The following is a 13,271-nucleotide window of genomic DNA, read 5'->3' as shown; positions in this document are numbered from 1 at the left end:
AGAGAGAGAGAGAGAGAGATATGCTTCCCAATAATTCTGCGTTGTTAATAACACCATTAATACATTTATAAAAAGGTGCCAACTGTATTTTTTTTCCACCACATACTTAAGTACTCTCATTAAAATTCTTCCAGTAACCACTTATATGATCTTTTGTCCCAGTATGAAGAACGCTGGTATTTTTAAGATAAAGATAATGCAGAAACTTATTTTGAACCCTTTCAAGTTTACATACATGCGACTGATTAAACAGCCATACTCAAGTTTACTTGTAACCAGAAAATTTAACAAACTAAGACTGTATTAGAGTCATTCAATTCAGGTTTCGAATTCCTAATGATAAATCCCAATGTTTGACATGCTTCGTTGGTCATGTTTTCAATATGGACATTAAAGGAGAAGCTATTACTGATTAAAATACCCAAATCTTTTATGCAACTGTTTATGTATCTATTAAATAATTAAACAAATAGGGGTCCTTTCTCCTAGAAAATGTTGGAACAAACATTTATTATATGGTAGCTAAAATGCAGCTGATAGCAGTTATTCATATCCTGTTGTAATTCAAGTAAATACAGTAGAAGTCCGTTATAGCAAGAATTCACAACAGCGGAAAATTTACTCGCTATAGTGGATGGTCGTTATATCCAATTTTTGTATAAAAGTCAGAAAACCCCCATACAAATTAAAATCGGTATGAAACGGCAATCAGTTTGTTCAAAACTAGCGTTTCAGCGGATGATATCCACACTGCGGCTTACTTATTTGTTTTTTTTTTCAAAATCCGATACTACGTGCAAGTGTATGTTTAATTTCTTTCTGAAAAAATTACAGTACCGTATTTCTCCAAATCCAAGATGAACTCCACTTTTTCCTTCAAAAAATGTAAATCAGGCTCAGAAAGTGCTTTGTAAAATCATATGAATGCCTTTGTTGTACAGTACGCATTTTTAGACGCCGAACACTGGCTTTCGTTATGCCAAATTTTTTTGCGGCTGCATAATTATTCTTTATTTCCGCGGGTTTAATGACCATTAACTTAAAATTGGCATCATAATACTGAAGACAACCCCTTGAAAATTTGCCAGCAACACCTATTCCATGCGTCTTTACAATATGGCGATCCGTCAGGAAATTATTCTTGCTGTCTATAAAACTGTTACAGTACGGCACTTTTACTCAGCGTCAGATATAACTGGCTACCGCTACACGCACGTCTCGCCTGCCGTGTTTGGCCAACTTCAGCGACTAGCGATGTATAGGCCTAATTGCGGACGTTGAAGGTCAACGAACAAGTTTATTGCACCACGGTGTGGCCATTCCGCCCTTGCGTTTTTCGTGTAAATACCTCACAATTTTATCTTCGAATTCTTTAAAGCGTCCTTGTTGCGGACCACTGAATGCATTTTTTGTACAGTACACATTTGTTTAGCTATCTTTGTGTTTACACTGATGCCAAATATTGGCTTTAGTTAAGCCTATGCCATATTTTCTTGCAGCTGCACAATTATTCTACATTTCTGAGTGTTTAATAACCATTAATTTAAAACTGGCATCATTATATCGATGAGAACCCGTTGAAAATTTGCCAGCAATACCTGTTCCACGTATCTTTATGACTTTCCATCACGATAATATTCTTGCCGTCTATAAAACTTAATTTTACTAAGAGTCAGGTACAGTAGACAGGTTATAACTCTGCCACTCAGTAGCCGTGGCCTTTCTAATAATTCGAAGGCTTGCATGTTTTGATGCCATTCTGAAGATTTGAGAAACGTTTTTGTAGAGGCTAACAGAGTGTCGGTCTATCTTCACTATTTCCCCGAGATCCAGTGACGTTACACACAGGCCCTGTACAACCGGTTTTCGCGGCTAGCGATGTATAATAAAGAGGCGGTTGTTGGCAATGAATTTTATGTTTGCGTGTGCGTGCGGGGGTGAAAAGGAGCAGCGTGGTTACCACGAGAGTTGCCAGTGGTATTCATTACTGTTAGCCCGCGAATGCAAGATGATCCTTGATTTTTCGCAAGAGATTCTGAGGGAAAAAACGTCGCCTTGGATTCGGAGAAATACGGTGTATCACTCCAGAGTTTTTTCTTCAAATGGCATCACCAAACCTAACCTATATGTGTCATGAAAACATATTTGAAACGCATGTAGAGAAATGAGTTATCCTCGCTAAAAATTTACATGTGAATAGCCTTTCCGAAATTTAATTAGACGTGAGAAAATATGAACTATCCTCTGAAATCAGTGATGTACTCTGCCATATCTTAGGGTGAATCACATTCTTACTTAATTTCAGTACCGGTGTATAACATTAAAATTAAGAGATCGTTTACTTCAGCCGTTCTTTTTAACGAGTTAACAACTGCTATCGGCCTCGTTATTTACGCATTTATTATGAAAACTTGTTAACCTCTTTCATTTCGAATTTTCTTTAGAGAACAGCAGTCGTTGGGTATTACTAATCGACTCCAAAATCCCTTCTGAATGTCAACGAGAGAGGTCGCAAATGCACATAGCGAGAAAACTATACCGTACCAAAGATGATCAATCACATTTTGTGGCGAACGTTTCAGTTTCCTTATTGAAACTGCGTCACCTAGTGCATAAATATCGGAAACGGAAAAAATTGCGCGCGTTTAATCGCTCATAATAACGGATGAGTCAGTGATAGGGCTCTCGCTGTAACCGAAGGATAATACACAGTTTAATATAGGAATTTTGAAGGGACAGCACAACACTGTCGGTATAACGGGGTTCTCGTTATATGCCGTACTTGCTATATCGGACTTCCACTGTAGTTATTATTTGATATTTCTTTAAACAATTTGACATTGTTGGCATAAAAAAGACATCCAGAATGATTAACAATTGTTGGCAAATCATTAATGAACACTAAAACGAACAAAGGGCCTAGATTTGACCCTTCAGGGATGCCTGACCAAATATGGTACTGGAAGGATCTAATCTGGTTAAACTGTGTCCAGTTTTGTAAATGAGAAGGAGGGAGGATGAGAGAAACATATCTACAATATAATATGCTGGGTGGGTATCTTCTTGTCTTATTGTTGCCACCGAGTACATAATGTATGTTGATACATGCAAAGATTTCTAGAAATCTTGATTTAAGTTAGACCCTCATTTAAATTGCCCCATGGCGCAAAAGCCCCGAAGGGCCATGGTCTACCAGGCAACTGCTGTTCAGCCCGAAGGCCTGCAGATTATGAGGTGTCGTGTGGTCAGCACTTAGAATCCTCCCAGCAGTTATTGTTGGATTTCTAGACTGGGGCCGTCATCGCTCTGTCAGATAGCTCCTCAATTGTAGTCACACAGACGGAATGGACCTCGAACCAGCCCTCAGATACAGGTAAAAATACATAACCAGGCCGGGGGTCGAACCTGATTCCTCTGGGTAAGAGGCAGTCATGCTACCCCTACACAACGGGGCTGGCTCAGACCCTCATTTAAGGTAAAAAATTCAGGTCCCTATAAAAACATCAAATACATGCTTTACTGTAATATACGGTTCATTAGGATTTTTACTATTATAACTGTTAAAATTAAACTTCAGCTGTTGAAAAGATCTTGTATGCATAATGACAAGGGTATTAGTTTACTGAATCTATCAAGTTTTGCACACCAATGTCTCTTCTATTCTGCACACTTCAAGTTCAGTATTACTTACCGGATGGTATTGTTGAATAGCACAGTGTCTTGTGGCACTACTCCAATAGCTCCCCTGAGGGATTCTTGGGTTACCTTACTAATATCTTGTCCATCTACTGTGATCGATCCACTGCTTACATCGTAAAATCGGAACAGAAGTCGTACGATAGTGCTTTTCCCACTTCCAGATGGGCCGACCTATCAATTCAAGGAATTTCAAACTTCAAACTAAGCATAAGGAAATTAACTCCATCAGTATATGTATAGCAATAGTAGCAAACACATGTAGAATATGAGGAGGTAAACAGATTACAGAATTTTAAATACATAGGAGGCAATGATAAACATTCATTTTTTGATATAAAACATTACCAGCAGAAAAAATAGTGATCACATTCAGCAAACAATGTACATGTTAATAAATAATGGTTTTTTTAACGTCCCATAACTACTTTTACAGTTTTCGGAAACGCCGAGGTGCTGGAATTTAGTCCCGCAGGAGGTCTTTTACATGCCAGTAAATCTACCGAAATGAGGGTGACATATTTAAGCACCTTCAAATACCACCAGACTGAGCCAGCATCCAACCTGCCAAGCTGGGGTCAGAAGGCCAGTGCCTCAACCGTCTGAGCCACTCAGCCCGGTAAGGTACAGTACATGTTAAACTGACTTGTTTCACTATGCATCATACCATTACCACCCTAAGAGCCCTAACAATGGTAGGGAGCCTGCAGGACAAGGAGAACTTCAATAATACAACAAGGAAACTACAGCAGGAGTAGAACAGAAAGCAAATATGCTTGCACTTTCCTTTCTTTCTAATGAATTTAATCATAATTTCAAACAATTGGTTATACAACACATTGTACCAGAAGTAAATTTCCATTCACGTTTAACAAGTTACATGGAAACAATACAATAACAGTGACAGGAACAAATCAATGAATCCAAGAAGAAAATATAACCTATAGAATGGAAAATCCCTCAGCACTATGGTCCATTCAAATTTACAAACTGTTAGATGGATGGAGCCTGACCCTGCAAAAAGCTTGATTAGAAGACACAGCTAGATTTTCTACACGAAAGGATAAATTTTACGAAATCATACTATCAACTACCCAGGAAGAATAGATACTTATAAAGACCAAACAAGAAACAGAATGGAGGAAGCATGGGGACAAACACCATGTGAGACATCTATATGGGATTAAGGAATCAGAAATATCCTCTAGCACCATCAATGCAAACATTAGCAGACTAATTCTTTCAGATGAGCTGCCAAGTCAAACAGATGATGAAGCATCTAGAAGTTTGAATGATTTTTACATTACAATATAAATGAGGCGCTCGGGGCTAGATACTGGTAAGCCACATTGAGGAAATTTTACAGCAGAGACATATGAAGGTTCAAAAAATTCCATAAATCAGGTGATGGACATAAGAGGTATGTTTATTGAATGATAAGGTACTACATACATTAAGGTATTCTTGTAACATGAAATAGAACCTTTTTAAATAATGCACATAGTAAAAAAAAAAAAGTACAAGGAATACATATCATTTTGTGGCTTGTCATTGTCTATCACCGAAGTTTCAGTGCCATCATTTGAATTTACTGATCACCGATCACGTCACTCTCACCGTCATTTAAGAAACTGCCATCAATTAATTCAGGTTCATCAACCTGCTCTGTGGTTTCATACCGAGTCAGAGATAAATAATATCCATGATGCACCGCAGGTATGTAGGGAAGCAGGTCCATGACGTCAGACAGTTTCTTTATGATATTTTGGTGTTAAGGTCGCAATCCACGATATCTGTGTAGGACGGCCATGCTTTTTGACAATAATTTCACAGAAGTCTCCGTGAAGAGTGTGCTTCAGGAAAATTGAATAAGGATTTGAGGCCAAAACTTTGAACACTGTAGCTTCTGAAAAGTTAACAGGATGTCCATCTGTTGCTGTATTTCTTTTTGTTATGTACTGTGCTGGCAGTTTGCTGAACTCTAGAACATCGTCTTGTTTCACAACTGTCACAGCAAATTTCTTTTCTACTCTGCTTTTCTTGACAATATCAACCCAGTCAGTGGGCGAGAAAACTTGGCTCGCCTTTGGTATTTCTCAATGGATGCAAAATCTCTATCAGATGGCAGTCGCGTGTGACCAGTAATCAAAAATCTGTGTTCAATTTCTTTGAATTTGCCACCATGTACCAGTGACAACCACGTGCACAAAACCACTGAATTCTTATTTTGTCTGGTGCAGTTACCTGAATAGCATATTATTTTGGAAGCAAAGCTTTTTGTCTGGAGAAACTTTAATATACAGCTGCATATCTCATCACTGCCACGTTTTGCAACATCCTCAGTCCACATGTACATGTGTCTGATGCCTGTTCCGCAGTCATGTATACCCACGTTGTACATCCATACTTTTCTCTTGTAAAAAGCTGGACCAACAGTAAATTTTGGAACAGGGAGAGTCTGCTGCAAGTCAACTGAGATGACCACGATACTGGAATCAGTCTTGGCTCTGGCGATATCTGCTGGCATGGTAGCTTGCATTGCTTCTGCTTTCCGGTGATGTAGTTCTCTTTTCTTCCTCAGGTCGTCGAATTTTTGTTGATCATTGGGTAGTTGGCAGGAGTTAATCTGAGTAGCAAGTTCGTCACATACTTTACAGGTGTCAGAAATGGGCATCTTGAAGCCTATGTTGTATTCTGTGCAGAAAATCCGTCTGTACTTATCCTCTTTAACACTGGCAATTTTCTGTTCCTCACAGTAGTGTAGATAATGATCCCGGTATAAAGAACTGATTGTCATCTCGCAGTCAAAATAAACCCTTTGGGGATTCTTTTGCCTGCTGTAATGACTTCGGTAAGTGGATATGCTTCGTATATGGTCGTGAACACATACTATAACTTCGGGTGGATATTTCCGAAGATTTTTATGGCACCCCGTTTGGTCTTTCTTAACAAACTCTTGACCACTAGCAACTTGCTGTACGATGTTTCTCACTCTTCCTCTTGATTCTTGTAGCCCATGTACAGAGAGAAATGCCACTTTACAGACTTGGATTACTTCACCTTGCACCTTAACATAGTACGTAGGCGTAGCAGTGATTTTTCGAGAAGACTGCTCCTTTTTCCTTTTCTTCGGGTAGGAGCATCTTGGAAGTGCTGTTGAGTTACACGAAAAGATTTAGTTGTTTTGTGCATCATAATTCCCAATGTCCCAGAAGCCATGGAATATTTTGGAAGCTGTTTCTCCTATCTTCGTCATACACTTCCGACGGCAAGCACATGGAGATCCCATTTCCCTGGTAACTACTTTCTTTTTGGTTGCATCACTCGTGTACTCTTCATCCTTAAAAATAAAAAATAATGTCCTTGTTACAACATGTTTATGAAACATATCGTATTACTAATTTAATATTAATTTGATATTCTGTGCCAACTCTCCTAAATAATATTAATTATTATTTAATTAAAGTAATTATTCTTCTAATATTTTTAATTCTGGTTAATAGCTATCTTTAAGTACATACCCGATTATGCCGGTGTTTACGCTTAGCCCTTTAACTCAATTCCGGTGTTTGCTGCTGCCATCGATGCCTTCCATTCTTAGCAGGTGAGATGGGCACCTCTCTAACAACAGGAGCTAAGTCTTCATCCTTGCGGAAGAAAAAAGAATAAAAAACTAATAGCATGAACCTATGAAACTATACTGAACAATACAGCAATTTAACAGCTATATAATGGCAAGCCACAATAACTCCTATAGCAGTCACCTAGTGATACTCATCTTAGTTTAACAGTCGTTTATGGTTACTTGGCTCCATATAAATATCTTAGAAATAGTCCCATAGTTCATAGTTCCATTAAATATTAGCATTATCTAACAGTACTACATGTACTGCATTGTCATGATAAGCCACATTGTCACATGCTATAACATGGCATGCCACATAATAACATTTTGTTGATGCTTACCTCTGATGATGATGAGATATCACATGGATTTGGCTGATAATCCACATCTACAACAGTTGTCATCGCACGAGGATTCACTCTCAAGACAATCGGCTTCCGTATTGGTTCCAAAATGCATTTTTTCATCGGAACAACAGCTCACACTGTTTCCTCTACAAGATGCCATCTTGCTGCGGCTTACCATACTAAAGCACAAAAATGACGTGCTGTGTCTTGGTGCAATACATAACAACAGAGCGTGTGCGCTGCAATCTCTTGGTTTCTTCAAATACTACTCCTCCAATGGCTTGCCACCCTCTTGCAGACATGAAATGCGTACAAATCTCAATATTGCTCAATATGTGGCTCACCATTATCTAGCCCCGAGCACTTCAAATGCAGACACATTTATCAGTAATTGATTTCATGATAAACAATTCCAATGTTCTCCCTACGACCTTTTTAATGGGTGCACCGCCCTGCCATTTTTACAGACAGCCCGGCTAACATAACCTACATATGTGCCAGTTACATAATATTAATGCATTTTAGAGTCAATGGGTGTTCTAAATTAAAACATAAATACCGTAAAACTTTTTTTTCAATGATAAATCTTCATTATTGTCAGCATAATTGCTTCAGTTTAGCTGAACTATCATGTAGTGTTGTGCGGGAGTGATGCCTGGAGTAGGATGGAATCGCATGCAAGCACTCTATTTCATATGATGTTTCAAATCTGTATGGTACTCCACAACCACCGAGTGGTAAGCCCCCGTGTTACATGATTATGAACGAGTTGTACACAACTAGAAGTTCATAATGCTCTGTTATGTCTCATTCGTCATGGCGTCAAAATAGTTCAATTATGCAGTTAATGTTTACCTGCCTGATATTATTGTTAATACCCAGAGGAGAATAAATTGAAATGTTATCATATTCATTTTTTACATAGTTTAACCCACCTGGCTACTCATTCCTGACACCCAGCTGATGAAACTTTTTGGGGAGAACATTGACAATTCCAACCTCACATGACAACATAACAAATCTTTCAGGCCAATCAAAATCCTACGTTCTCCAATTCTATTGTGTCTATGAAGGCCAAGAGTGTGGAGGAAGTGGTGGAAGCCTACAATACCGGTGGAATAGCAACAATGTGAGCAGTGAGCAAAACAACAGCCCTGGCAAATTGTTGGCCAGGCTCCTTAGAAGCTGCTAGAAGCTGGCTAACAACGGAAAGCCACCTGACGTGATATGAAAGCCGGAACTGCGAGATACTTTCTGCAGAATATTCCACGGCCCTAAATAAATAGCAAGGTCAGTTTTAAGTCAGTCAAGAGATAGTCCAGAGCAAGTCAGTCAGTGACAAGTCATTCAGGAGTGTGTTAGCAATGAGTAAGACTGTCTCAATCATGCAAAGTGTGGCACGAACGAAAAGTTGTGGAATAACAGCTCTGAGGACGACACTGCACTGTGAGCGGCCATGTTTGAGAGCAGGAGTTTGATGGGCCTGAAGGCTGATTGTTCAGCGAAGTTTGTGAGTACAAGCTGCACAAAGTGGGAAAACTTAAACTTTTAGAGTGCTAGTAAATAACCATAAACAGTAGTTATGCTCAGTATAATGGCAAAATCTGTACTCTCCTTAGGGACACTGTATAAGTGAAACTCAAATAAAACTCAAGTGAAACAAATAATTACTCACCAAAGCTACAGTGTGACCAGCAGGTACAGAAAAAGATATCTTGTTAAGGACAATTCTATCAGGAACATAACTGAAGGTAACATCGTTGAACTGTATAACTCCATTTTTAACATTAAGAGCGCCAGCTCCTGGAACATCTGCCACTTCCTGCTCTTCACGAAGGAGGTCAAACATATTTTCCATGTCTACAAAATTCTTCTGTATGGCTCTGAAAATATTACAAACATGCTATAATATTCAAAACAAAAAGAAATAATTCAGTATCAAGAAACAGAACTGAATATCAACTTACCTATAGAATGTTCCAAACCAATTAAGTGGCACATAGAGTTGAATAATATATGATGCAAAGAGCACATAATCACCAACAGTGAGCCCATTATGTTGTACCACCATACTCACACACAGAAGAGAACCAGCAAGGAGACCAGAACATACTACAAAGTTCTGAATAGTATTCAAAATATTCAGAGTTACTGTAGATTTCCACTCCTCATCCTGGAAAAAAAAAAGTTAATTACAATTAGGTTGCAGTCGACTAATGTTTCAAACAGTGAATTGCCTGATTAACAAAAAAAAAAGATAGTGCTTATTATTTACCTATGAAAGCTCACATAAAGATTCTATGCAACAATACCTCTCTATCTAACATCAAAGCTGATTTTTTTCTTGCTACTTGTTTAATGTGAAAGATTTTCGGCGAAGGAAGGATGGGAAAGGGCTAGGATTGCGAAGGTAGTGGCCGTCGTCTTAATTAAGGTACAGTCCCAGCATTTGCCTGGTGTGAAAATGGTAAACCATGGAAAACCCTCTTCAAGGGTCCCGACAGTGGGATTCGAACCCACTATCTCCCGAATGCAAGCTCACAGCCACGCAAACCTAACCAAATGCCCAACTCGCTTGGTAAATCAAAGCTGGAGTATTTAAATAAAATAAAATCGCCACAAATAAAGCAATAAAAATACAGTGGAGAGAAGTTAAAAAAAGTGTCAAGAAAGATATAAATGAAAATTTTTTACTGTGTGTCACAGAAAGAATTTCAGAGAAGAACTTTGGAACCTTATACTGTCTGCATCACATATCTTGAGCTACCCTGCAAGGAACGGAGACAGCAGCAATATGAAGCTGTGAACGCTCCACAAATGTATTGTGTGCACAGGAAACATTCAACTGGAAGTACTATCTGTCTCATTCTTTCTTCAGTTAATTTGAAGAATGGAAATAGAATTATTTCGAAGTGATTTATCTCACCATTCCCAGAGTTCGATCAGTGAAGATAATATTTCTTTTTTATTATGCTAGATGAGTAACTACAGTAACCCTCATATGAAGCTATTTTGGGTAACAGCTGAACTATTCGGCCCATTACGAACCAAACCAAATTTCAATACTATGGTGCTCAAGGTTCAAGTCACAGTACACAGTGGTGATACTGTCAATATTGTGGAGTCCCATTCTTCTGAGTTAAATGCAATCCCCAAGCTGAATGAAAAATTCAAGATAAAGGCTTGGATCCCTAATGATCAGTTGCTGCATACAAATTCTGTCCAAATAACATTCACTCTAATAGCAGACAACCATCAGTTGATGGATGAACCACTGATCCATAGAGCCCAGATGTTTAGGACCTTTTCTTTTTTTTCTAGTTGCTTTACGTCGCACCAACACTGATAGGTCTTATGGCGACGATGGGACAGGGAAGGGCTAGGAGTGGGAAGGAAGTAGCCGTGGCCTTTATTAAGGTACAACCCCAGCATTTGCCTGGTGTGAAAATGGTAAACCACGGAGAACCATTTTCAGGGCTGCCGACAGTGGGGTTCGAACCTACTATCTCCCGAATACTGGATACTGGCCGCAATTAAGCGACTGCAGCTATTGAGCTCGGTTTTAGGACCTTCAATATTGTTAAAACAGCCATACAAAAGGTAGACGGAACAATCAAAATAGGCACTAAAATAAATGCAACTTGAAATATATCATTTATTGGATATACTGATAACAAACTACATTTTCATATATTATACATTACTGAAAGACGATTCTTCGAAGTCTAGTGTTCAATCACCATGTCCTTTCAAATAAAATACAGCTGAAACCGTTCATTGCAATATCACTTTTAACGACTTAGACCTATTGGATATAATAGTAAAATTTAATGGTACTGTCTAAATTCTATATTCACAGTGTATTTAAAAGCTAGCTTCTTATGACGTAGCGTATAAAACGTTGTTTCATCGTATGTAATGGCTATAACGTCCAATGTTGATTTTTGTTTATTACATATTTGGGATTTGATCTAAAGCTTACTTTCAAACTCTTGTTTTCAGCTGAGTGTAGAATTCAAATCAGTCTGTCTTAAATAGTCAAGGCAAGCATCACTGTGGAGATGTTGCAAACGAAGCATGGGGAAACAAACGTCAACATCATGAAGGATTTGGAAAGACAGAGAGAGCATCTCATTTATTAGCCAAGAGCATGTGCGACACTGATCAATTTACCCTTGATGCTACTTATTTGCTCACTAATCTCTATATATAAAATAACATGTCCTGACCGACTGATTCATCATCACCGAGCCAAAACTACTGGACATAAAGAAAAGAAATTTTGGAGATGCATTTACATTACAGTGTAGGTGCTCACTAAGGAAGGATTTCTGGATATTCCTTCGCTAAGGGGGGTGAAAAGTGGGGGTGTATTTTTAAAATAAGTATATCTATATCTCAAAACTGAATAGTTTACAGACGTAAAAATTGGTATTTGGATTCTCCTTTAAAAAGTAAAGAAACACACTTTTTTGTTTTCAGAAAAAAAAAAAAACTTCAGGGGGATGATAAAAGGTGAAGAAGGGTTGATAACCTTTTATGAGGATACTTATATGTATTTTCTGTTTTTTGGAAAAAACACTTAAAGGGGGTAAAAATTCATAGGGAAACAAACGTCAGCATCATGAAGGAACTGGCTGTATCACACCCAACGATTTATGAAAAATGTGTTGATTATTAAAATTCGGATACTGATATCTCAAAAACTGAAGATGTTACAGATGTGAAAATTGATATTTGGAATCTCCTTTAACCCTCTTGGAGCCAAGAGCCGATCTAGTCGGCCGCTCCCCATCAGCTGGAAGAGGCCAGAGCTCCGCCTCCACTCTACTACTGTAAAGTGCCAGGCCGTTTTCAGTGGAAATACATGTATTTTAAAATTCGCGTATATCTACCGGTGTATAGCAAATACCGGCATGAAATTTTCTACATATCGACTACGTAGAATAAGAAACTGGTTTGGAGTAATATAAAGAGTCAAAAATGTTTTATTGTTGATTTATAGTTGTCGAAAACGTTTATTTTTAGAAAGAGAAAAATATTTTCGCACTTTCTCTCTCAATATCTACGTTGAAAAAATAATTTACGATACAAAAGAATATACGTAATTATGTATAATGTATTTCTAAATACAATTCTATAGAATAACTAATTTGAACGAGAAAAATAAAAACGTAAAAAATAAAAATTCAAACATATGTCATTAATAAGAACAAGACAATTTTACTCACCGATAAAATTCGCATGTATGTATCGATGTTTGGCAAATACTGACAACAAATTTTCTACGTGCGGACAGCACAGTATTAAAATAATTCTGAATTATTAAATAAGTAAAAAATAGTAGTTGACATAGTTTTTGTTTTCAGAAAAAATAGTTTCTCGTTTTCGGTTGTAGTATATATTAGAAAAATAATTTTACAATACAACAGAATTTACGAAATTAAGAAATGTATGGCACAAACGCCGTGATTTGCTTTGACCTACTAAGCAACCGCTGCTCATTTCGGTACCTGCAGTTTAGGAGGTGAATTATGGTCAGCGAGACAGATCCTCTCAGTAATTATTCTTGGTTTTCCAGACCGGGGTCCTCTCACCCTCAA

At 38.0% G+C, this 13,271-nt stretch overlaps 1 protein-coding gene across 1 annotated transcript in view; it reads right to left on the bottom strand.

The window, feature by feature from the left end:
• The window catches only part of Hmt-1 (ABC transporter ATP-binding protein/permease Hmt-1), a 239,560-nt gene that overhangs the window by 51,310 nt on the left and 174,979 nt on the right, over positions 1-13,271 (bottom strand). The window contains exons 9-11 of the mRNA XM_067140389.2: positions 9,636-9,841; positions 9,344-9,551; positions 3,692-3,870 (exon numbers count right to left, since the gene is read on the bottom strand). Of these exons, the coding sequence (XP_066996490.2) occupies positions 3,692-3,870; positions 9,344-9,551; positions 9,636-9,841 (593 nt within the window). The remainder of the gene's footprint in view (positions 1-3,691; positions 3,871-9,343; positions 9,552-9,635; positions 9,842-13,271) is intronic.

This window comes from Anabrus simplex, chromosome 2, assembly GCF_040414725.1.
Source record: "Anabrus simplex isolate iqAnaSimp1 chromosome 2, ASM4041472v1, whole genome shotgun sequence".
Taxonomy (NCBI): Eukaryota; Metazoa; Arthropoda; class Insecta; order Orthoptera; family Tettigoniidae; genus Anabrus; species Anabrus simplex.
The sequence above is the reverse complement of the archived record's forward strand: the minus strand, read 5'-3'. Positions and strand labels throughout refer to the sequence as shown.